The 24,610-nt window shown below is 42.0% G+C and overlaps 2 protein-coding genes across 3 annotated transcripts; both read right to left on the reverse strand.

Annotated features, from left to right (window-relative positions):
- Positions 1 to 5,778: 5,778 nt before the first annotated feature.
- Positions 5,779 to 8,687, reverse strand: LOC127316917 (uncharacterized). Its single transcript, XM_051347395.2, has 4 exons — positions 8,427 to 8,687; positions 7,983 to 8,130; positions 7,270 to 7,431; positions 5,779 to 7,117 (listed from the first exon to the last, which is right to left on the reverse strand). The coding sequence occupies exons 1-4, from the start codon at positions 8,612 to 8,614 to the stop codon at positions 5,957 to 5,959; spliced, it is 1,659 nt and encodes a 552-aa protein (XP_051203355.1). The 5' UTR covers positions 8,615 to 8,687; the 3' UTR covers positions 5,779 to 5,956.
- Positions 8,688 to 20,079: 11,392 nt separating this feature from the next.
- Positions 20,080 to 24,354, reverse strand: LOC127316915 (probable protein phosphatase 2C 66). 2 transcript variants are annotated; one of them, XM_051347394.2, is made up of 6 exons: positions 23,884 to 24,354; positions 21,775 to 22,155; positions 21,533 to 21,650; positions 21,164 to 21,387; positions 20,432 to 21,036; positions 20,080 to 20,308 (listed from the first exon to the last, which is right to left on the reverse strand). In XM_051347394.2, exons 1-5 carry the CDS (start codon positions 24,172 to 24,174, stop codon positions 20,473 to 20,475), a joined length of 1,578 nt encoding a protein of 525 aa, XP_051203354.1. In that variant the 5' UTR covers positions 24,175 to 24,354; the 3' UTR covers positions 20,080 to 20,308; positions 20,432 to 20,472. The 2 variants fall into 2 exon arrangements, with proteins under 2 accessions (XP_051203354.1, XP_071679074.1); XM_071822973.1 differs by having other exon boundaries at positions 20,080 to 21,036; positions 23,884 to 24,352.
- Between the last annotated feature and the right edge of the window lie 256 nt (positions 24,355 to 24,610).

Genomic DNA, 24,610 nt, shown 5'->3' on the forward strand with positions numbered 1-24,610 from the left:
TCTAAACAAGGACAATGAATCAAATAATTTCAATGATAATTTTTTATTAAATGATGGAATAGTTCAATAAGTACAGTCCTTTATTTAATTTATAAAATACTAATCACTTTGATTTGTTACAAAACAAGCAGTGAGGTATTTATAAACATATTTGTATGACCAAGATACTAAAAATGTTGCGATAAAATTATATAAATTAGTAAAATAAGTACATGGTGGTTTCAATTATGTATTACATGTATCCTGTCTTACAAAGAGCTGCTATCCCGTGCATGTAATGGTGTTTGCAACGACGTCGACAGATGCATGCAGCACAACTTCACAATCATGTTTGCCGGTGACTTCACAGGCTCTACTTATGTCACTGTTTTTATATATCTCTTCTCTAAAAAAAATCAAATCTAGTTTCTCATTTACTCTAGGTCCTATTTTTGCGTTAACTCTAGTTTTACTATGAGTGAAGTTAGCTCATCATATTCATCAGATGCTTCACTCAAATTCAACATTTCCTTGAGATGGCCTTCTTTACTCTCGGTAGAAGTTAGCGCATCATTTGTAGTCAAATTGAAGCTTTCCTTGAGTTGAATATGATACAGAGTAAAACAATAATTAACGCAAAAATTATAAAATAAGGAAGTAGAGTAAGTGAGAAAGGGGATTGGGATGAACTAAAAAAGTATATAGGCAAATAGTGTCATAAGTAGAGACACCGGAGTCACTAACAAATTGGATTTTGGAGTGCATACATGTTAACATGGTTACAAGCACGATAGCATGCAGGGGACAACAACTCCCTAAAGAATATATAGGTCGTAGCTTGGCTTTTTTCAATTACCTCCTCCTCCGGTCAACTCCCACACAACATGTATGGAAAAAATTCATACAAAATAGGTAACAATTAATTGAGATTCCTAATGCATGGCCCCAAGGATTTCTTAGATTTAGGAAGCAATGTTTTTCTTTCCTTAATTAAATATAGAGAGTCAACCAGATAGATTTGTGGGATTTGTTATGGTAAGTTAGAAAGTTATCGATTTCCCTAATTTTAGTCTTATGTCAAATCGTTCAGCCAGGGGGTCTTGTGTAAAAAATACTCTTGCGCTAATTTCCGTGCCAAAAAACTATAATCATTATAAATTGGAACGAAGGGAGTATAATTTACCACAACATTTTTTAGCAAAACTCTAAATTCAGAAAAAAGAATTAACAATTAACATAAATATCATCTAAATTACCGATAATTTGTCCTTGTTTAATATGGACTTATTTGACATTATTACAGGAGTTTCTCATGTTCATAAAGAAAAGTCATGGAACCTTTGACCTGAATTGGGTTCGATATTTATCATCAAATAGCGTTCATTATAAACATAGCTCATAAGTTTTACTTATATTCAAATAATTGTTATTTGCTTTTTATTATTTAATTCATCTGCCGGTAAACAACCCTTTTCATACACCAAGTAGAAACTGAAGTTATACTGGAGTACAAATACCATGGTTGAAACTTGCATTAACTATTAATTCTATCATGCATATTTTAATTTAGTTTTCCTTGGATACCAGAAAATTATTAGTAAGGTATAGTTGGGCTTGGAGAAGTGTTAAGTGCAATCGTCTTATCTCCTTAAGGCACCTTGTATTTCTAGTTGTTCTACTAGGTTTCAACATAAACTAAATCTGCCACAAGTGTGTCTTTGAACTGCAATTTGCCTTTTAGGTCAATGTCAATGTATGTCGCATAGCTGTAAGGGTAGAACGAGTCCAACTTCAAATCTCCTATTCAGATCATGAATAAGATTTTTCATTTAGTTGACATGTAAGATTTTTCCCCTCGAATATGTCTTGATAACATGTAAGCATGATTATTGCTTATATTTTTTTCGTTTTTGCTTAAAAATATCCACCTCCCCCGTGAGGTGGTATTTGAGGCACCGATTGTGTACTGTGAATGAGGAAAAAGTTGTAAGTGATACGATTTATTTCAAAACATATTTCATCTCGAGAATTTATAATAAATCTTACTCCCTCTGTTCCATTATATAGTGCCTATAGATTTTTGGCACGGAAATTAGCGCAAGAGTATTTTTTACACAAGACCCCTAGCTAAACGATTTGAGATCAATGTAAAATTTGAGAAATCCATATCTTACTAACTTGCCATAACAAATTGGGACCTGAACGATTTGGGATGAACAGGGAGGGGGTAATTGAAAAAACGCTAAGCTACAACCTTATATTCTGAAACAAATGTCAAAAATCTATAGGCACTATAGAAAAGAACGGAGGGAGTATTATTTTAAACATATGAGCTACTCCCTCCATTGTATGAAACATTTCTAAGATTTGTCAAAATTCAAATGTATCTACATACTATTTAGTGTCTATTACATCCAAATTTTGATAAATCTCAGACAAGTTCGATGGGACAGGGGAGTACAATGTGACACTATAGAAAACTAGTTCTACTAATCATTTATTGGATGCAAAGTGATTGACTTAAAAATGCATTCCAAACTGTGGTGCTTTCCTTCCATAGAATGATATCGATTTTTTTATACCTTCCTCTAACTCGGCTGCCCCGTCTGATACCAGACCCATACCATCGAGGCCCAGCCACCTCGTCAAACACAAACCCCATGATCCCATTCTCTTCTTACGCCACCAGAATTAATCACAAATCCAATGGCTACACTTTTCCTATTTCCAGATGACATGATTTTTCGGTTTTACAAATAAAAGAAACGTAGATGAATTCGAAATTTCGAACACGATATGAAGTTTAAGATTTACTATAAGGTAAGACAATGGAAGAAGATAAACCTTGATCGGCCTTGGGGGTCGCCGGGTGAGATAGTAGCATGGAGACGAAACAAGGTCGATCGATTTGTGCTCTTAGGGCATGTACAGTGCTAGACTCTTAACAGGACGCTTAAGCTGAAAAAGGACCGGTCAATTAGTCCTAGCGTCTATGTAAATTCCCAAGCTCCAACGCGCGTCTATTTTTGAGGCGCTTGCTACTCTACCTAACTTCAGCCAGATAAACCTACGGCAAGGCAAAAAACTAGCTAAGCGTCTGGCGCAAACCTTGGCGTCGAAGCCTGCAAATTAGCGCCCATCGGCCGGGATTCTAAATGGTAACTTCCTATCGACCGGGAACCAAATCCTGGCGCCCTTCCTTAGCGTCTTGCATTGTAGATGCCCTTACCGAAACGGGGTAGCCGTCGTCCACTCGTCTCCATGCCCTCGATGGATCGATCGATCCAGTCGAGGCGGCCGCCGCAGGGAGTGGCGAACCGGCGAATGACGGTTTCGCGCGACGTGAGGCGATCCGATCCGATCTGGTGGCGTAAGGGCATGTACAATGGTAGAGAAGGCATGCCTTCCCTTATCCCGCCACATAAGCTAGAGAAGGCATTAGATATAAGTCATACAATGCATTATCTCTTCCAGCCATCTCTAACAATTAATACGAATAATTAAATTTTGGTAGGAAATTTGTTGCTAAGGGAAGACATATGTGATACAATGGAGAAAATAGTCTTCCCTTATTTCCTAAGAGATGATCCCTTAGCTAAGGGAAGACAACCTTCTCTCTCTTCGTTCTCTCTCCTCCAACTAAGCAAAAATCTGACGTGGCATCTCTAAGGGAAGGCTGACATCACCGCATTGTACGTGCCCTAAGAAGAGAATGGGATCGGATCGAACCGGCGAATGACGGTTTCGAGAGTTTTTTCTTTGGAAATGAGATAGATCGGCGGCCGATCAGGAGAGACCTATATATAGGCACCACTAGGGATCGGATCGGCATCCGATTTTCTCTTCCCATCGGACTAGTCCTACACCGCCCGATTTGTTTATCTCCACCGTATGATGACCCAATAAAAAGAGGGAGTGGACTGGTAGTTTTTTTCTAAATAAACATAGTCTGTTAAGGGTTGCTAGAAATCCCGTAGATCACGTCTAGGCTGATTCTGATCCGACCTCTCGGGATTATTAGGAAACAAATTTCGGAAGTTATGGAAAGTAATAACTCTATAAAAGTCAGATTATACGCCATATAGTATGCTTTTTATTAACCAAATTGTGTTTCCAAATTTCGTTAATATTGCTTCCATATGAAGAAAAGATTTTTTCGGTTGTGGTGAACTTTAAATCCAGTGCGACTAATTTTTGTTTTTTATTCCTGAGAATATTTTGCCTCATTTCGACAACAAGATTGCTATGTTTCCATCTAGTTTTTATTTCTAGCGTTGAAAAGATGTTCTTCGAACAACAACAAGTTAGGACGCATTTGGTAGTCTGTATGCGCCTTGGCTTGCATCGGCCCAGCAATTTTCGACCCGTTTGGTTGTGTGGGCTCACTCACGTTCTTGCATGAAGCGGTTCTCAAAGCACCTCTGGGACATGCCCTAGAGGAACGTCCAGTTCGGGCGTACCTAGCGGGTCTGTTCCGTTCTCGCGCCTCCTTGGCTCCATCGATGCAACATGTGCACGTGCTCTTGCTTAGGCTCATTCTCCCTTACACTACTCCACACACCCTCTTCTCAAATCAATACAAACATAGTCCAAATCAAAATAAGTTGTACATGAAAAAGATGCGTGTGTCGATGAGACGAATCAATTCCCACAATCGGTTTCGAGTTTCGTCGGTCGTAAATCGTCAATTTCGTGTATGAAGTTTTGAGCGAATTTTGCAAAATTCGTCGCACAGGCTCAACCGTTTGAAATTTCCTTTGAGAAGTAGGTTCACCTCACCATTCCGCATGATTTTTATGTTGACAGGTTTTTATTTCAGTGTACATACACGGATAGATAAATGAGTCGCTAGTATATTGTAATGTGTATGTATGTGTGAGCATAGTTTGGAGCACTCTTGCTCAACTTCTCGCTTCCATGTTCATGGACGGCGATGTGGTGATGATGTGTAAGAAGTGAGATGTGATAATCCATGGTGGTAGCGGCTTGGTGATGTTCGTCTTCGTGGTCGGCGACGTGGTGATGCTTGTGACCGGCGGTGTCCTGGTGGTTTTCTTCTTCGTGGTCGACGACATGGTGATGCTTGTGACGGGCATGAACAACAGCGTCATGGTGGTGTTCGTCTTCGTGCTCGATGATGTTGTGATGCTAGTGACTGGCGTGAACGATGGTGCCATGGTGGTCTTCATCTTCGTGGTCGGCGACATGTCTATGCTTGTGACCGGCGTGACCGACGCGGTCATGGTGCTCTTCATCTTCGTGGTTGGCGATGTGATGATGGTTTTGACTGGCGTGACCGGCGGTGCCATGGTGGTGTCTTCCTTCGTGATCGCCGACGTGTCAAAGCTTGTGAACGGCGGTGTAAGGCTTTATGATAGGTGAGTTGGTGAGAGGTAAGATCACCATATAGATAAGTGGTGAGGCTAAAGCTGGGTATGCCTTACATTTCTGTTGGCCAAAAACTTTGACCCAAGCCACCAAACAACAGTTTAAATCCGCACCATGGTCAGTCGGAGACAAGATAGGGTTTGTTTCCGCTGTGCCAGCGGTGCAAAATCCGGCCCAGGCAAGATGCTTTTGAATCAAATGAACACTAAACAAACATTCGCACCCCATCAGCTTTGATGCTTAGCCCGCTTACCTCTCTTCTCTGTCGAGAAAAACAACAACATAGATTTAGATCTTTCACGCAAACAACATTTAAATGATGTACTACTCCTTAAGAGGCTAATTAATGTCGCCCAAGTGCCAAGAGAAAAAAGTTCAAACTCAACTCAAATCTTTCAGAAGAGGTGCGTGTACAAAATTGCAATACTTATTTTTGTAAGAATTTCTGGATGAAATAATGTGGGCCATATCTTGTAAATATAACAACAAATTTTCTTGACATAGTCTACATCATACATAGAGATCAGAAAAAGAAGGCCAGAGCCAAGATGCAAACAGACGAACAGAGAAGCCTGAACTCCAGGGATTTTCATCGCCTGAAAGCATTGCTCTCATGGGCATCACCACCGCCCTGGGAATAATAAGCACGCCTTCGGATGCTCTCTTCAATGGTGGCGCTGCCTCCCTTCTCGGCTCCAAATATGCTCTTCCTCTCATCCTGTAAGAAATTCTTCCCTCTGAACTGATTTGCAGTCACGGTGGCCGCCTCTTTGAGGTCATCATCTGCAGCCTTCTTGAGCCTCTTCCACCTCTGCTCCTCGTGGACCTCGGCGTCATCCTGCATCTGTCGAAGCCGAGCTTCCCTCTCCTCTTCAGACATATGGTGAACGCCCCCTCGACGACGGTTGACTGCAGATCCATTGTTCCTGCCATGTTGGCTTTCTTGTCTTCGCCGGTCTTCTGGACCTAGGTCCCTGCCCTGCTGGGTTTCGTGTCTTCGTCGGTCTTGTGAACCTATCTCTCTGCCCTGTTGGCTTTCTGGTCTTCTTCGGTCTTCTGAACCTAATTCCCTGCCCTGTTGACTATCATGTCTTCTTCGGTCATCTGAACCGAGTTCAGGATGCGAACGGTGTTTAGAAGTGGAATTGTCGTTCTTGCCGACATCTCCAGTACTTCTTTGCTTCGAGTCTGAGCTGTCATGCTTTGGATAAGCATGGTGGCGGTCTGACCCCGAATAATGTTTCCTCCTATCATCAGCATCCGACCGATCGCGTCGTGAACGATCATCATGCTTTGGCATCTCCTGCCTTCTTCCCCTCGGTTCATGATCGTCTGGCATATCCCGTCTTCTTCTCCTTTCATCATCTTCTTGCATATCCCGTCTTCTTCTCCTTGGTTCATCATCTTCTGAAATTTCCCAATGTCTTCTCCTCGGTTGATCATCTTCTGATGTGTCCAGTCGTCCTCTCTTTGGTTGATCATCTTCTGACATCCCTCTCCTTCTTTTCCTTGGTTCATCGTCTTCTGTATCCGAAGATTCTTGTCTGCTATCTTTCTTCTTATGCCTTGACCTATTCACTTCCTTCTTATGCTCTGGGGCAGAAGGAACTCTCTTTCTTCCTTCATCCTTGCCATCACTTGTTTCATCTGAATCTGAGTGGTGCCTCTTACTCTTTGACTTGTGATGGCGATGTTTTTTGTGCTTTCTCTTCTCTTTCTTTTCTTCCTTTTGAATTTTCTCTGCTTCTATCTACACAAGCAAGATTGTATCAGGGAGTGTGTTCAGATGAAATCATTAGAAACCATCTATAGGCTGCTATGTGTGGATGAGTTAACTTGCTAATTCTAATTCAGATCCACAGAATCCAGGATTTCACATTTTGAGACAAAGAGGGAACTTACTGATTTCTTTATCTCAGCCATCTTGATTGGATTATTTTTAATCCTTGCAATGGCATCCTGTTCTCGCTGCCTAATCAGGAGTAGAGGATCAGAGTGAAGTTTCCTCCATGTGTCATTTGCAGATTGAGGCTTTTCTTCAAATAAAGCTCCCAGAGAAGTTTCCTGAAAACGTTGAGAAATAACATATGTAAGCATTGTAACTGCAAAATAAATTAAACCGTGTAGTGATGTTATGAATAGGTATCTTGCTAAACCCTTGAACCAAGTTATTCTCTCTACAACCCACTGATTCAACCAGTATATACATATGTCAATTCAAAAAGTAACGAAATGAACACACAATTTAGAGAAGTATTTAGCTAACATATGTTTGTCAACAAACTAAGTGCAAATCCACAAATATCACTTGACTAGAAGTAAACACGACCTACAGAAGTAATATAACTAATTCTTTGAGATTCATATGGGTCATACTAAGTGCAAATCAACAGATATCAGTGGATGCTAAGACGGTAGCTCTGTAAAAGAAAGACAAAGGACCTATTATTGGCGCAATTATTAAGAGACCCTTGACTGATTCAATACAAAACCAGTAAATAAGCATATCAATTCGAAAGTGCCAGAATGAGCACACGATTGAGAGTAGTAATTAGCTAACATACGTGCAAATCCATAAATATCATCACCGGGTAGACAAGGAACGACTGATGTACCTTGGAGGAGCCAGCGGCACTGGCTGGAGCAGCAGAGGAGGAGGCGGCTGCCGCTGGGGCAGGTTGCTGCAGTGCTTGGAACCCGTCCGAGCTCCCCTTGCCGACTGCCAACCCTGACTCGTAGAGGAATTCCAACCTCTCCTGCCTCCTGCAAACAATCACATCACATGTAAGCAAGTGACAGCGAAATTCCCAGCAGTTGTCGCGACAGACCGAAATGAAGAGATCCAACGAAAAGCTTAATTCAGATGGGGCAAAATTTTCGCCCAAATCGCATATGAATCAACCGAAGCAGACTACCGAATCGAATCGAATCGAGAGCCCAACCCGCAGCTCCCGAGCGCGTCAATAATACTACACAAATTTCTCCGTCCAATTTTTTGTATTCCCCACACCTGGAAACCCTAGGTAAATAAGAAACGAGTAGATAGATGCTGTGCTTACGGCTTGAATCCTGCCTGCTCCTGGATGGCGCGGAACTCGGCCTTCTCCCTCTCCTCCTTGAGCTGCTTCTTGTACTCCTCGATCTTGTGCTGCTCCTCCTTCTCCTTCTGCTCCGCCACCCACACCTTCTCCACGTTGCGGAGGCTCCCCGTGTGCCACCCCTTCTTGTTCAGAAACTTCATCCCCATGGCGGGCAACCCTCTCCTCTCCCTCCCCCTCCCTCGATTCCGGTAGCGGTACCGGCGGCCGGCCTGCTCCTCCCCTTCGCGAATTCGGCTCCAACTCCTCCGCGTCTGCTTCGAAACGAGAGAGAAGAGAAGAGGAGAGATCCGGAGGTAGCCAAAACGCAATCCGCCGCCTCGGCGACAGCGATTAAACGGTAAGCGCTACTTCCCGTGTTCGGCTTTGGAAAGCGTATTTCGTACGGAAACGTGACTGGGCCTCTGCTGTATGTACACAACCAGATATTTTAGCTGGCCTTCTCTAATCCTGTGGGGATTTTTTTGAGCCATGGAGCCCAGAAGCTGTTCCTCATTTATTTTATTTTTCTTGTTCTTTCGTCTTACTTATTTTCTCCTGTTCTAATAAATACTCCCTCCGATCTATTTTAATTGACACAAATTTAGTACGACTTTATACTAACTTCGAGTCAATTAAAAAGAACCGGAGGGAGCACATGCATATTTTTCAAAAAATATGTGTGAACATATCATTTGATGTACATAAATACTAATTTACAAATCTATGAATGAATTTTTTATGTATTTATTATGAATGTTTGATTTAGAAATGCATGAACATTTTATTAGTTGCGCACGAAAAAAATTCTATACACGCATCTAGGTACATCCAAATCACATATGTGACATCTAATTCAAGATGGAGGGAGTATAATGTTTGTGTTAGGGCCGAGTGGACTCTTCTACAACTCGGGAATGGGCCTCAACTTTTTTTTAGCATCGCGACTATTTAACTAGGAGAAGGCCAATGAGTGATGGGCTAGACGGGTGGGCGAACCTCTCTAGCATGACTGAGTCTTTAGTTAGGAGCACCCCGGGCGGGGTACCTTTCTTTTTTCGCGCATTATAAAATGTATAAAAGAATACACACTCTGTGTACTGCGGGTGTGCAATGTGCTTGTACTTGGCCGTGCACCGTTATACTTCCAACGCAGTGTGTTTGTACTTACGAGCGCATTGCAAGTACTTGTACTTATCGGTGCATTGCAGTGCACTGTACCTACGATGCCACACACGTAAACTAGCACACATACATACAAGTACGCCAAAAAAAAAGTACTTGCGTAATACTAGAGTGGTCTTTTTAATATGAAATCTTGCTTCAAAGATATTCACGAGATGTACAAAACGATAAAAGGCAGTTTATAATTTGGACGGGCAGTTCTATAGATATTCATTTTGAATATTGAATGTCGAGAAAAAGCACGTACAACATCTCGTGTCGGAAGAGACATCCCACTAAAACTTTCTTAGGCCTTGTTTGGTACTAGAGTTTTAGTTGGGATTAGCGGGGATAATCCGCTCGAAATTTTAAATCCCCACTTATCCCCAATGCATGTTTGGTGCTAGAGTATGAGAGAGTTTAATCCCCACTTATCCCCACTTTTCCCCCAAATTTTAGTGTAATTTTTTCAATCCCCAATACTCTACCCCTACCTAGTGGATTGGGGATGGGGTTTTGTGGGGATTGGGTGACAGCAGTAATTCACCCAATACTCTAGAGTATTATCCCCAGTAATCCCCACTGATACACTAGTACCAAACAAGGCCTAAGGCCAATCCCCACAAAACCCCATCCCCAATCCGCTAGGTAGGGGTAGAGTATTGGGGATTGAAAAAATTACACTAAAATTTGGGGGAAAAGTGGGGATGAGTGGGGATTAAACTCTCTCATACTCTAGCACCAAACATGCATTGGGGATAAGTGGGGATTTAAAATTTCGAGCGGATTATCCCCGCTAATCCCCACTAAAACTCTAGTACCAAACAAGGCCTTAGTGGGACAGTTGTCAACCATGTCACATGCTGTATGCGAATGAAACTTTGTGTAGGTTGGCCTTTTTTAAGGAAGTCCTATTTCTTGCATGATCCTCTAGAAAAGCGTTTTTGTTTGGGTTGATAAAAATAAAAGTCTCGGACCCTATTCATGTATGTTTGATTCGGACCATGTGGCAGTTATTTATGTTTCTTTCCGTAGACGGCTGATCAAAAGTGACTGAAAGTTGACAAAAATTTCAGTCACATTTGTTAACCAGAAGTGACTATATGTTCACAATTCTCAGTCACTTCTTTTGTGTGGGCTGCTGAATAAAAGTCAGTGTAGGTTAACGAATTTTCAGTTACTCGTTCTGGCAACAGAGTGCAATTTAATCTCGGGCACTGCTAGGAATCGGATCCCGATTTGGGCTTCCCGTCGGACCACTGCTCATCCGTCCGATCGCAAGCAGTGTGCCTGTACGATCGTCAAACAAAGCCACGTTCAATTCCAGGAATTTGTGGGCATTGAATGCTTCCGTGTTAAATTTTCCAACTGAATGCTTCCATCTTAAATTTGTGGAGTACGCTAATTTGGCTCTCCTCTTCATTCCGGTAGCCTCCAATAATTTCTTATGTTTAGGAAACTAATTCTGAATATTAGGAATCAGATTTTTAGGAAAGTAATTTTTCCTAATCTTGCTTTCTCTGTTAATCAAACTAGTATAAATGCCCGTGCGTTGCCACGGGTGCTCAAAATTCATTTTTTAGTGCATATATATAATTCACAACTCACTATGAAAATCCAAAATAAATCAGAGATATCATAATGTACAACATGATAATACTGAACGCAATAACAAAACATCATTGTTGTGCATCTGCATGGTTCCAAGTTCTAGGCCACGAGACATTTTCAGAATCTAGGCCCCCGAGGTGATGCAACACAGCGCTCTATGATGTCGTTGTTGATGCTGTTCGTGTTGCGCCACCGTGTGCTACTGCTGGTCATGCTGCCGCTGATGGTAGTGCTCGTGTCCTGGCCACCGTTCCTGCACATGCTTCTTATATAGCCAAAAAATTAAAGAGATAGATACGAGAGAAGATACCAGATGGAAGAAAGAGAGGCACGATTTAACGAGCATGTGTGTTCAAGCACATGCATCCTCACTCCTCGGGCATTTGTTATCCGCTAGGAAGAGAAGAGGAGCGAGAGGGTTGCCGGCGGAGAGGGATCGGGAGGCTTGGGATGGCCCTCCTCCTGCTCGTCGATCCGACGAGCTGCCATCTTCCCAGCTTCCTTCCGCACCGCGTGCCTCACTACCGGCCCCACGAGTCCAGAGTGTTGATGAACCATGCTCGGTCGCAGTGGCGGAGCTAGGATTAGAGCAAACCCCGGGCCAAAAATTTAGCCCAGAAAAGCTACTCTAAAAAAACGCATGTAATAGCATAAAATGTTTAGTATAATTTCAAAAATAAACATATAATTTCAACTGGGATCCAACAACACAGAAATAAAAGATCACACAAGACTAAAAATTGTAATAAGGAATAGTACTCTCTCAGTACTTGTTGTAGATAAATATAGACACGGTTTAGTATATATTTTGACTAAACTTACTATTAGTATTTAAGCCGGAGGGATTAAAAATAACAGTTCATTTTTTGAACGTCATTTAATAAATTAAACTAAGACACATAGATGAATACAGTTAGTCAGTTATCTGCTAGCTAGCTTGATCAAAGGAGGATCAAAGGAGGAGCAGCGCCCGAGCCGAGTCAATTTCCTAGTACAGTTGTTGAGTGAAGCGTATTATGATTTATGAAAAGCAAAGTCGTACAGTTGTTGAGTGAAGCGTATTATGATTTATGAAAAGCAAAGTCGTACAGTTGTTGAGTGAAGCGTATTATGATTTATGAAAAGCAAAGTCGTAGAGTATATACACACAACACCGCTCTAGCAAGCAGCAATTAATTAAGCTGAACCGGCCGGCAGTTGCGTTCCCGCGACGGAAAGACGGAGGCGGTCATGCAGGGCGGGAGCTCGCGGAGAGGGAGATGCGCTGCCCAGGCCAAATCGAAAATCTGTAATGGCAGTCGGCCTGGAAAAATGCTGCGCCCCGGGCCATGGCCCCTCTTGCCCGGGGTGTAGCTCCGCCCGTGCCCGGTCCTCCATGATCATCGCCATTCCCAGGATAAAGGGACGGTGTAGTAGGTACATCAGGGGAGGTCTGGCTTCCTTCGCTGCGGCTAGTGAGGATTGATCTGTGGTGCTCAACGCTGCAGACCATGTGGTCCGGAGGGGTGGGGCTGCGAAGTTGTGAATCTGGAAGAGGCGTGGTGTGGACCGGGATTATTCACGGATGTTGCAAGACGAAGGGACGATGTACAGGAAGATAGAAAGGATAGAGGAAAGACAAGTGATTACATAAGCTGCAAGGGAAGGTACACACACGGTAAGAAAATATTCTATATTTAATATATATAGAGAATTAAAAAAAGATTTGGTTGTATTCTTTCATGAACTTAAACTTATCAAAATTACCGTACAACTAACAATAAGAGTTACTACTCATATATTTCCATGTAACCAAACGCATATTTCAAAATGGTATCCTAAAGCACAAACATGTGAAGATCCAACTCTATATATTCCCTTTCACTCTGTCTAGTATCGTTCCTACCTTTGAGCTTATGTAAATCTTGGATATCGTACCAATAATCCTTAAAATGGAGATTGTTGCTTCTTGCACTTTGCTAAACTCCCGAGCAAGTGAACTTGACTCCAAAACTCCAACAAGCATCATGGTTAAAGCAAAAAAAAACGTGTTTTTTTTCCAAGAAACAGCGGTGGCAATGAGAAGAAGCCTCAAATAGATACTTATCACAAGCATTTTAGCGATATCTGATTGGTATATCAGTAAAAAAGGAAACACGGGGATCCCTCATCTCTAGTAAAAGGAAACCTATGCCTAATCATGGAAACTAATTTATAGGGCATGGTAAAATAAAGCAGATGAGCGCCTTGAAGTTGTGGTATTGCAGAATGTGAAGTTCGAGCCTAACATCTTGACCCCTTCAAAAGTCACAAGCCTAACATGGTATTGTGAATACGTAACAGGAGCCATGTTAGTTCCGATGATAAATAATTTGCTGAAAAAAACATAATAGCATGCATACAAATTAGAAAAAGAAAAACCTCTAGAGCTAGTTGTGCCTGAGTAACTTGCATAGATGGCAGGTTACACACAAGTTCTAAATAATTCCAAACACCATGGTAAAGAAGTTGAGGTACGATCCATTATATTATCTCATCATAGGTATACAGGTATTGCTCTCCGAGCACATTAAACATTTTTTTCTACAACACCTGCAAATGCATATGGCCATCGAACCTGGTGGGGCTAATCATATTTTTAACAACCATTTTCTCAAAATAACATATGAATGAAATATTAGACTGTTCACCTTGAATATTATTGCTCAATAATCCACCATTACACCAGATATCTAGTGTGCCCTGCCAAGTTTTGTGCATTGTGACAATACTGTAGACAGTGGATTTTCTTCGCACTTGCAAGAGAAATGGATCCAAGTTCAGGATAGTGTTCCATATGAGGTTTTTAACATTCTAAATGTTTGTACTGATAATATCATCGATGGAAAAACCGTAAAAAACTCTGGTACTAAGAAAGCACAAGAAAGAGCATAAATCAGAGGCAAGCCAAAAATAATGATTGATCAACAAAAATATTTTAGATACACTGTTCTTTAACACATGCAAGTGCATATGCTCATCACACCTGGTGAGACTAATCATATTCTTCAACACCCGCATTATCACATCAACATGTAAATCAAGTTACATTTTATAGAATACTGAGCTAGATCATCTGCAAATATACCCCCATCTTATCTAATTGCGGTGACCTTTGCCATTACCTGAAGGGCTGGTTGCACCTTTAGTTTCAGTAAGAATAACAGACAATGGTATTTAGCCCCAGCGCTACCCTCTTTCTTACAAAAAAAAAGTATTTTTATTTATTTCATTAGACATTAAAGTAGTCGAAGAAACATGATGACAAAATGGATGGAAGATAGTAGACATTGTTGTTGAAGTCCGTCAAACTGTTTCTAATAATCAGAAGCTTCTTGCCTGCTATTGACAAAGGAACATTACTTTCAAAACTTTTGAAATGTTTGGATTCATATCATTGAGTTCCCACACATTTATATTCAACCTCATATCTGGTCTTAACTCGGGGATAATAGTGGGGGTGGTGGTCGTAAGAAGCATTTCCCCGGTACCACATAAGTTTATGGCATGCGCCAAACATGTTGTGTGATCGTTAACACCTCTGTTTGTAAGATTTAATAAAGAATGGTTGCAACAATTCTAGAAGAATCAGTGAACAAATAAATGAAGGGTTTAGGATTGCTGCAGTCAAGCGAAAAACATATGTTAAAGAACACTGACCTTTAAGATCTTTTGAAACTCGATGGTGTCATTCTTCTAGTATGATGCAACAAAGTTTACCATTGCGATGATACGCCTTTTAAGACATCAAAATGTAAGATGCACTCTGCTATGATATCTTACATCAAGTATGTGAAGAAAGCTACATGCAAAGTGAAATAGGCTTTCTAGTATGAAATGCATCATGGAGCATGAAACCAGATAATGTTTATTATCAAATTACGGATGGTCTAGGTGAGCAAGTACTTTAGATAATAGGTTCGAAAATTTTACGTTCGCTTATTTTCATGGAACATGCACAAACAACAATATTCAATTATCTATCAGAACAAATGTATCTTGAGAAGAAAGCTAATGATGGGGTATTTTTCAAGATAATTAGGCTATACACTCCTATTTTGAGAAAAAGCTAATGGATTGTGTGTTCATCCGACTCATCAGAGTCACCCTCATGAGGACTGTCTTAAATCAAACAGCTTCAGAAGTAAGAGCAATTGCAGTAAAATAGTACTCCTACCATATAACGACATAACGTGATAAAAATTTGCAAATCAGTTGTAAAGTTAACCTGACAAATACCTGGATGGAGAAAGTGCATCTTTCTTTGCTCGTTTTCTTCAATAGATAGAGCTTCCACTCTGGCATCCATCTGATCCTCCACGTCCTAAGAATATGTGCTTGGTTCTTGCTCACCACTATTGCTCTGTATGCGAGCACAGAACACCACTTTCTCACAACCACTGGAATCAAAGAACAAGACCTTGAAGCGAGCACTTCCACAGTATCGGAACATCAACGAGTCTTTCTCTGCTATATGATTGGGCATCGACAAATGCCTCCCATCCAGATCTGAGTATTGTTTTGTTTCTAAGCTCAGTGATTCCGACATCGTATACATTATCATCATGGGCTTCTAGTTTGATGGTTCTTGACAACTTCCATACAAAATAGTTCAAAAAGCTCTCTGGTATGACCTGCAAAAATGTTAATTTGTTAGAAAAAATAGCGTTAAAACAGCTCTTATTGCAATCGAGTCAGATGAACAAGCAATCCATTCTGCTTACCATGCTATGCCTAGACTTTCTGTCCAGGTACGTGACAAAACAATTGACCTTTCCATTCAAATGGATCCAGTATCTCTTGCAGCACTCACAAGACTTGCATCTTGCAGCCTACAGTATTAATGTTCTATAAGGAGAAATGCATGGATCGTGCCATATCAATATGGCAGAGAAACTAAATCTTGTCAGCCGCTACAACTACAACTACTCAAGAAGTTACCTGACTTTCAGAAACAATAGAGCTAGAAACCGGCCTGTAGCTTCTTCCTGTAGAGAAATATGAAGGGGTCCTTCGTTATAAGCTGCAGCAGATCTTCCTGACCCCAACAAAAGAACTGAAAAAAGAGAACTGAAATGAGGCCGAGGAGGGAGGCGAGAGGCAGGAGGACGGAGCCAGCACGAGCATCGTCCATGTGGCACCAGCGCGCCGCCACGGCCGTCAACGGGCATCGAAGTCGAGCTCCCCGGCCTCGTCCATGGCGGCGCCATCGGTACTCTCGGAGGACGGCGCCGAGTCACGGAACTCCGTGAAGGCGTGGCCGCCGGCGAGATGCAGATCGTGGAGAGCACGGGGCGCTAGCGGTGGCACCGCGCGGAGGACAAGGAACGGCGGAAGGAGGTTTGCGCACGAGGGGTCGTCGGCGAGCACTGGGGTGGAGGGGTCTTCGAGCGGCGGTGCACGATATGCGAAGGAGGAGCGGCGGCTGCGCGAGGGTTTCCTGTTGTTCGGTACAGGGAAAGGAGAGGCGTCAGGGCGCTGTGTGCGGGAGGAATCGACGGGAGGGGTGTTGGACGAGCGAACAATGTATTGTGATGACAATTAGGCCCAAGCGGCCCAGATAGGCGCTCGTGCGGAACGGAAGTACGACGAAAGGATGGACGTATTGGCAGAATAAGGAACATGTTCCTCCTTTTTAAGTAGTGTAGATGTAGATAGATATATTTTATTGAGATTTTTTTGAACATTTGCTTCTCACATATCATAATTTTTCTTCCATGTTTTTAAAAAATACTTCCAGAGTACAGGTTTGTTGAAACATGGTGAAATTATGTTTACACCGTCCAGGATATAAAAAAAACATTCTAAATAAACTTTTTATAATACAACGATGCTTTATATTAACAATATTTAAAATTCAATTCATAATATTCTATGTTTCCATGGACTCTTGTATTTTCTTCTTACATACTCATGTCAGATTCACGAATAAAAAGATGCTCACAATGAACGCATTATGTGTTTTCTACGAGGACTTTTGCTGCACGAGAATAATTCGACCATTTCTCGCACCGCTTGACCACGTGACGAATGTTCTCTCGTTGTTGCACTACTTCAAAACGGTGAGGCTTGCATCGACGAGGCAATGCATCGACTAGTCGTGTCATACATCACTCAACTGTCATGCTGCAAATCGACTCTTCAACAGGTGCTTGGACTCAGCCCCCTTCATGATGCCTAAAATAAATAGGAAGCATAACATGGAAAGCAAAATGAACGTGACTTGGAAGCAAAAGGAACGAGAGTATGGAGCAAAATGTATTATGTATGCACCGAAGAATAATACTACCTCTATAACAAAGCAATCTGAAAACCTTGACGAAGCTCAACTATGGACACAAGAAGCACAAAAAGGTGAAGCGTAACATATATCAGTATCAATAATATACAATCAGTATCAATAACGTTGACTCTTTCATTGTTTATAAGCAGTACAAGGAAGCAGAGTAAGGTGAAGCATAATATACAATTAGTATCAACAACGCCGAACTCTTTCATTCCACGGCGAAGCTACTAGAACTCGTCGCCCTTGCAAGCTATGAGCAGTCGTTGTCACGGTATCCGGATGGACATGTGTAAAAGCCAGGAGGTGCACATGGCCTGGTAGTAGTGGCGGTATCAATTTCTGAAACAACAATGGAAAAAAGAAGACAAAAACTGATATTGCCTTATGCCAAAATATAAGGGAGGAAGCATGAATGCAAATGGTTGAAGCAAAGTTCGATTGTAATAGAAACACTACCACAAGTAATGGAAGCATGTATCATTGTATCAAACGCATATATTGTGCTAATAATAATATATCACAGATTCATAGCACATATGAGGGCAGATGAATCCCTTAGACATGCAGCGGTAAAAAAAATTGACAGCTCGTCACCAGGATTGGTGTACAAAGATTTGCTCGTATATAACGTGAAATTTGATCTTTCATGTAGACAGTACAGCAGGAGAAGAAATCCATTAGCAAGAAACGGAATTGGCCTTGTCCTATGCTCGTAGTCGTAGATAACTAGTTTTCCACGGGATGCCGCGAAGTGCCGGGTGACCTGCGGTGTGGCGGAAGCAACTGAGGCGAGTGGCCGCAGTGGCCACACGGACGGGCCGGAAGACGAGGCCTCGTCGGAGCTTCCGGCTGGGGAGTAAACTTCTTGGGGGTGGGAAACAGGGCCGACCCATAGCGCGGGGCAGAGGGGCGCTCACCCCGGGCATCCAGGAGCTAGGGGCCCTGGCCCAAGATTTGTTTGCATATTTAATACACTTATACATATACTTTTTGGGTTGTATAATTTAAAATAATTCTAGAATATATAGATGTTTTATGATGTAGCTCTGATTCCTAATACCAGAAGAATCAACAATTACTCTTTAGGCCACACGGCTTAGAATAATTCTAGAAAATACAAAAGATCCAATCATACCTCTACTGTGACTCCTTTTACAAAAATAATTCAATATTTCTAAATAATTTTTCCTGGTGACATTATTTCTTCTAGCCTTTCCAAATATGAACCACAACACCGACTCTCATAAATTTTCTCTGATTAATTTTAGATATATATATATATATATATATATATATATATATATATATATGTATGTATGTATGTATATATATATATGTATGTATGTATGTATATGTAGCTATGGTAAAAATAAGAATAATGATATATAATTTTCTTGAACAATAGAAATAAATAGTTTCAATATCTTTACTGAGATTTCAAAGACCATGGATCTTTCAAATGTAAATATTATTTAGTTTGCTATTGCATTACCCGAATATTTCTCTTGTGGAATCCTAATAATATTTTTTAGAATTATGCGAAACCAAATGGCGGAACATGACGGAGATTGTTAGGGGTGCCAAGAACACCAATCGTACTTAAACTGTGAATAAAATGTAAAAATAGCATAAATATATATCTTTAAGGAATTCTCCATAGTAGGGGGCCATGGCCCCCTGCCCTAAAAAGTTTCGACACTGTAAAGAAGGGGCCTTTGGTGCCGTGTTGCCCTAGGGCCCTCGAAATCTATGGGCCGGCCCTGGTGGGAAACCAGGCGTGCTGGAGGCGGTGGACGGAGAACGGTCGAAGATGCGGTGTAGCGGTCACCGGTTGTGATGCTTCAACAACGTCTCCCCACGGGGGAGCTTCATGCGTGCCACCGGCGCACTAGACGAACCAGGCAGACGTGGAGGCGAAGGTCAACGGCGCATCCTGATTTTCAGATCGATTGGTGATACAGGAGTAATGTGGGGAGGCGTTAATGACCAGAAAATTTGGATTTTGGTCAACACCTGGTTAATGGTGGAAAAAAATCTTGGTGGAACTGGGATCCCGGTCCGTTCGATCGCAACAAGATGGACGTCTTTGGACAGGTCCGACAGATTATCTTCCATCGGACTCTGATAGATAGTATTTACCTTTAATCTCCATAAACCCGCAACTAAAAATGCACAAAACTGACCGGTCACCGTGCTCACGACAATCGACATGGTCCGGTCCGGGTTATCCTTGCACAAGTTCAAGCTTCAAGGTTCCCAGTTCAGCTTTTGGTTTTGGACAGCGGAGCTAGACATGACAGTTTCAAAGGGCCTCGATATAACCTCCTGTTTCACCTCTGTTTAGTTTCAGTTTCTTCAATCTATTGTGCATCCATTGTTTAAATTAGACCATTATTTTAAAGAAATTTTGATGGTAAGACAACACCATATGATTTTTTTCCGGGTAAACACCATATGACTAGACAGTAACTACTGAGAAATGTCAACACATTTTCACCTTCCTATTTTCCTAAAGAGCCAGTGCTTTGCGAAATTGCCTCTCATTCAAGGATTACGTGGAGAGCACAAGAAAATGATAATCTAGAGAAGCTTACACTTTGAAACAAAAATAAAGAAGCTTACACTTTGAAACGAAAATTAACATGGCCTACTACACAAAGAGGACTTAATTTTTGTCCTGGTACAGCTACATTACAGCGGAGGTCTTGCATGATTTATAGAAAAGCTTCTCACAGAACAAAAACTTTCTTATGCACAAACAAGAAGCCCAAGCATGGAACACCTCCTGCACAAGAAGGAACAGTATTCTTGAATGTACACGCCTGTCAGCCAGCCTGAAACAATTCAGGGTTGGGGCCTAAAAATTGATCGAAAATGGCTCAAGTCTGCATCTCTACGAACACCCTACCTGACTTCCACCAGACTAGATGGATTTTTCTTGATGTTGGTTCAACGTTTCTTCCTCCAGCTGGTAGACCTCTTGTCACCTGAGACTTTTCTCGGGAGGTTCAAGAGGGAATTTACGCGTGTCACGCCTTCGAGCGCAGACCATTCCTCCTCCTCGTTTGTGGATATGCAGTCAGCCAGGCTGCGGGCAGACCCACACCTTTCAGGTTGCTTTGAGACAGGAGGTTCGTCCACCGGTATGATCTCATCAACATTTCTTACCGTTGACGAGTGCTCCAATGTGGGCTCTGGAATTTTCTCTTCTCTGGAGATATGTTCATTTACATCTGCGCTGTCTTCATTAATCTTATTACTGGTATCTGTTATCAAAGCATCCTCCGCAGGTTCTGGCTTTCCACTGTTGGCTTCGCTCTCTTCTACCAAGTCAGGTGATTTTCCATGGTCTAAGAATAAGCAGACAGCAGCGCAGTCATCTATCTTGGATGTTGGGAACTTCAATCTCCAAGATCTGACAGCACAATCAACGAGAGCCCTTGCAGCTGTTGCTCGAGATGGAGCTGCAGCTACAATGTCAACAGCATCCTTGTTTGAGAGAACGTCCCAGACCTACATCAATTGAGTTTTTCTGAATATTACAGGGTTGAATCGGTTGAAGGATGTAAAATCTGCAAGTTCGAACAAATGGAATTTCTAGTTTGAAGGGCCATTTTAAGTAAAATGGTAAGAATCATACCCCATCAGTGGCAAGTATTATAAACTCATCCTTTTCAGTAAGACGGCGATATGATATCTCTGGAACAGATATTAATCCATAATCTTTAAGGCAGAAGTCCCCAAAAGCTCTTGCCATTGCCAATCCAGGAGAATCATTATTTGGCAACCATACTCTTGAAACTTCTGGTTCATCTTGAAGAGCAAAAACCCGTCCTCTGCATTGCTGGATCCTCGCAGCTTCCTCTGAAGAAAAAAAGAAATGAAGCATAAATATTAAAAGAACCAAAAGGAAGTGATCGATCTGGAGAAGTGATAGTTCGATCAAGGAATGCAGTAACTGAAAACCCAAGATAACAGGTGAAAAGACCATCGAGAGAAATGAGCATACTGGGAAGGTTAGGCTTCAAATCAACAGTGAGTTGTACAGCAGTTAGATTGTTAGCAGCATCCCGTGTTGCCATTACTGCTCTCGAGTCCCCAAGATTTCCAACTACGAGATCCCATCCCTGGAGAGTAAGCCATGTCCAGTTCATACCACCAATTAAAATTATATTCACAGCACTTGTTTTCATAAGCTTCAATCAGCTATTTATCCACGAACATTAGGGTATGTTTAGAAGTATCAATTACCTGTTTGACCAATGTGACAGCCGTACTACCACTGCAAAAGCAATCAATTGTGGGATGCATCTTGAGCTCCTTGTCCATCGATTTGAAAGCCTTTAAATAAGAGTGCTTAAGTGGAAGGAATGTCTCAGGGAGCATATCACTTCCATCAACACCGACAGACTCACCCCATTCATCATCACCAGCACCTGCTATTTCTTCGGAGTTTAAACTTCCGGAAATGCTTCCATTTAGATGAGGACTAGTGCCCCCATTAACACTGGTTTTCCATTGAGTGAGTAACTTAACAGGAAGAGAATCTCTAACTTTCCTGGCGACAAAATGACCGTATGGCCCGTGACCATCAAATACGCCGCAGAAGACGCTATCACCTGAATTGAAACTCTGCCATAAAAACAAGGGTACATCACATATCTGTCAAGCAATAAAATTTACTGGAATAGAAGTGTCTGCTTTTCCCGCAGTATCAAGTGATATGGTCAGCTAGTAGTGACTATTGTTAATTTGTTCTAAAGTAAATGCAGTTAATGCACATAATTTGCACAAAAGCACCAATGAAGTGGGTTGAGTTACAGATGAAATCTTATTTGTCTGTTATGCTTCACCATGAAAAATTAAGAGTATGGTAGAGTGAGCGAGTGACTTCACTAAAGATTTTGAAGAGACAAAATGCAGGAAATGTACCTACAGCGGAATCAGATAATCAGACTTCAATTAGAAAAGAACCTAAGAAACCAAGGTGAAACCCAGTAGCTACTCAATGTAAGGTCATAGGGCATCATGACTATAAAATCAGTAGTTCTATTTCGTAACCATTGCAAATGACAATCTGTGATTTCTCAGAATCTACATTAAGGAGGTTTCTATTACTCATGGAGAAATGTGGAAAGAGGAAATTTTTTTGGCTGCCAGTATAACTTATGTCTCAAAGAAATGAGGATGTATGAAAAAAAAAAAACATTGTCAAGGAAAAGGAATAAAGCCGGGACAGAGCTAAAGGCTGATTCAGTTCAACTCCAACATAAGCAGTAAGAAATTTGTGAAGTAAGTACCTCCCACTCCAATAAAAGAAGTACATTTTTGCTTTCAATGTTAGCAATGAAAAGCACTCCTCTTAGAATCTACAGGCATAACACCTCTTTATTGTTCACTTAAGTACATGATCCTTCATGCATATCTAAAGTGCTTGTTAAATACCTGCATACATTTTAGCTAGTCCTAGTTTTAAAAGAAATGAGAAAAAAGATATCCATATTGCACTTCTCTTCAGTTGAACTCCAGTTGTTATCACAACATACAGCTTAAGGAACCACTATAGCACTTAGCTGAGCTGGTTAATTGATCGGGGTGGACCCTAGATAGAGCAAGCCAGCTATCAATAGCCAGTGCTAATCGCTCATGTGAAGAAAGGAACAAGAACAAAACATTGTTTTGCATAGAAGAAGAGAACAAAACAAAGAAAGGTATAAACATTTGTGGAAGATCTTGCTTGCACTATACACAAAGTCTTGAATCAAGATAAAGACAGGCACAGAGCTTCAATGTCACAACTAATTCCTGTTCCAACTATCAGAAAACATGTTTAAAAATACCATAAACACTTTAGAGCATAAACAAAAAAAAAGTTAGGAAACTACTCTTTCTCATTAAAGCTCAAACAATCTAAAGCCGAATCCTCGCATTTCGGAACAATCGATCCGGTAGAGCAAAAAAGGGTGTGTCCTTTGGAACCAAATTAAGAAATGCCCCCACTCCAAGTTCATATACCTACCTAAAACTCCATCTGTAACAACTAAACGTACTAATCACTGATCTGAAGTAAAATCCTTCTCATTTCGAATCAGAGTAATCTGTTGATAAACAAGTTTCTCGCTTCAATAAGACAATATAGAAATCCAAATCGACCAGTAATCCAGCCGCAAACCAAGTGATTGGCACGAAGAAAGATCAAAGAAGACTTCCAGGAGTAAACGCGAGGAGTTGACTTAGAAAGGCGCCGGTTTGAACCAAGAATCGACCGTGGACCGAGCCCCGCCGCCGATCAGGACTCCGAATCCACCGGAACAAACGACCAAGGAGGGAATGGAAAACAGCGGTGTGCCGGCAGCTCACCTCCCACACGACCATGGCGTCCTGGTTGGTGCCCTTCCGCCCCTGCTGCGTGTGGAGGCACGCCGCCGCGCTGGCGCCGTTGGCGCACGTCCTCCCGGCGACCCGCGCGAGCTCCTCCTCCGTCATCATCTCCCCGTCGGCGCCGGGGAGCTTCCCGCCGCCGACGGCGCTGGAGAAGAAGACGCCGCCGCCGGCCGTGGCCTCCCGCTCGCCGCCGAAGCGGTGCCCCTTGCGCCACCAGTGCGGCCACGCCGGCTCGTCGCCGGGCTGGGTGGAGAGGCAGGAGCCCATGGCTGGCGGCCAATGGGAGCGCGGCAACACGGCGGAGCACAGAGTTGGGTAGTAGCAGTAACTGCTGCAGCGGCGCTGTGCTTATACGGTGGTTGTAGGGTTTTGATGCGTGATGTTCCCCTTCCTCGTCTTGTAGGCTTTGAGCTGAGCTTTCCCTTTTCGCATCATTTGGTTTGTGTGGCCTTCTTACATGGAGATTTGGGCTATAAAAAAAGTTGAGAAATGTAATTTTCGTGAGTGGGGTTAGGTTGGGAGTAGCACAATTGATTATGCTTTTCATGTCATGTGGTGTTTCACCTTTGTGTCAAGGAATCCTAGGATGGGGATAATTTTACCCCACTCCAAAATTAAATCATCTTAGAGGTATCTTAAATACAGTACCTTGCCTGGGGTGATTGTGTCTTTTTTAATCATGTGTCAATGAAAAAATGTTCCT

Source organism: Lolium perenne, chromosome 7, assembly GCF_019359855.2.
Source record: "Lolium perenne isolate Kyuss_39 chromosome 7, Kyuss_2.0, whole genome shotgun sequence".
NCBI lineage: Eukaryota > Viridiplantae > Streptophyta > Magnoliopsida > Poales > Poaceae > Lolium > Lolium perenne.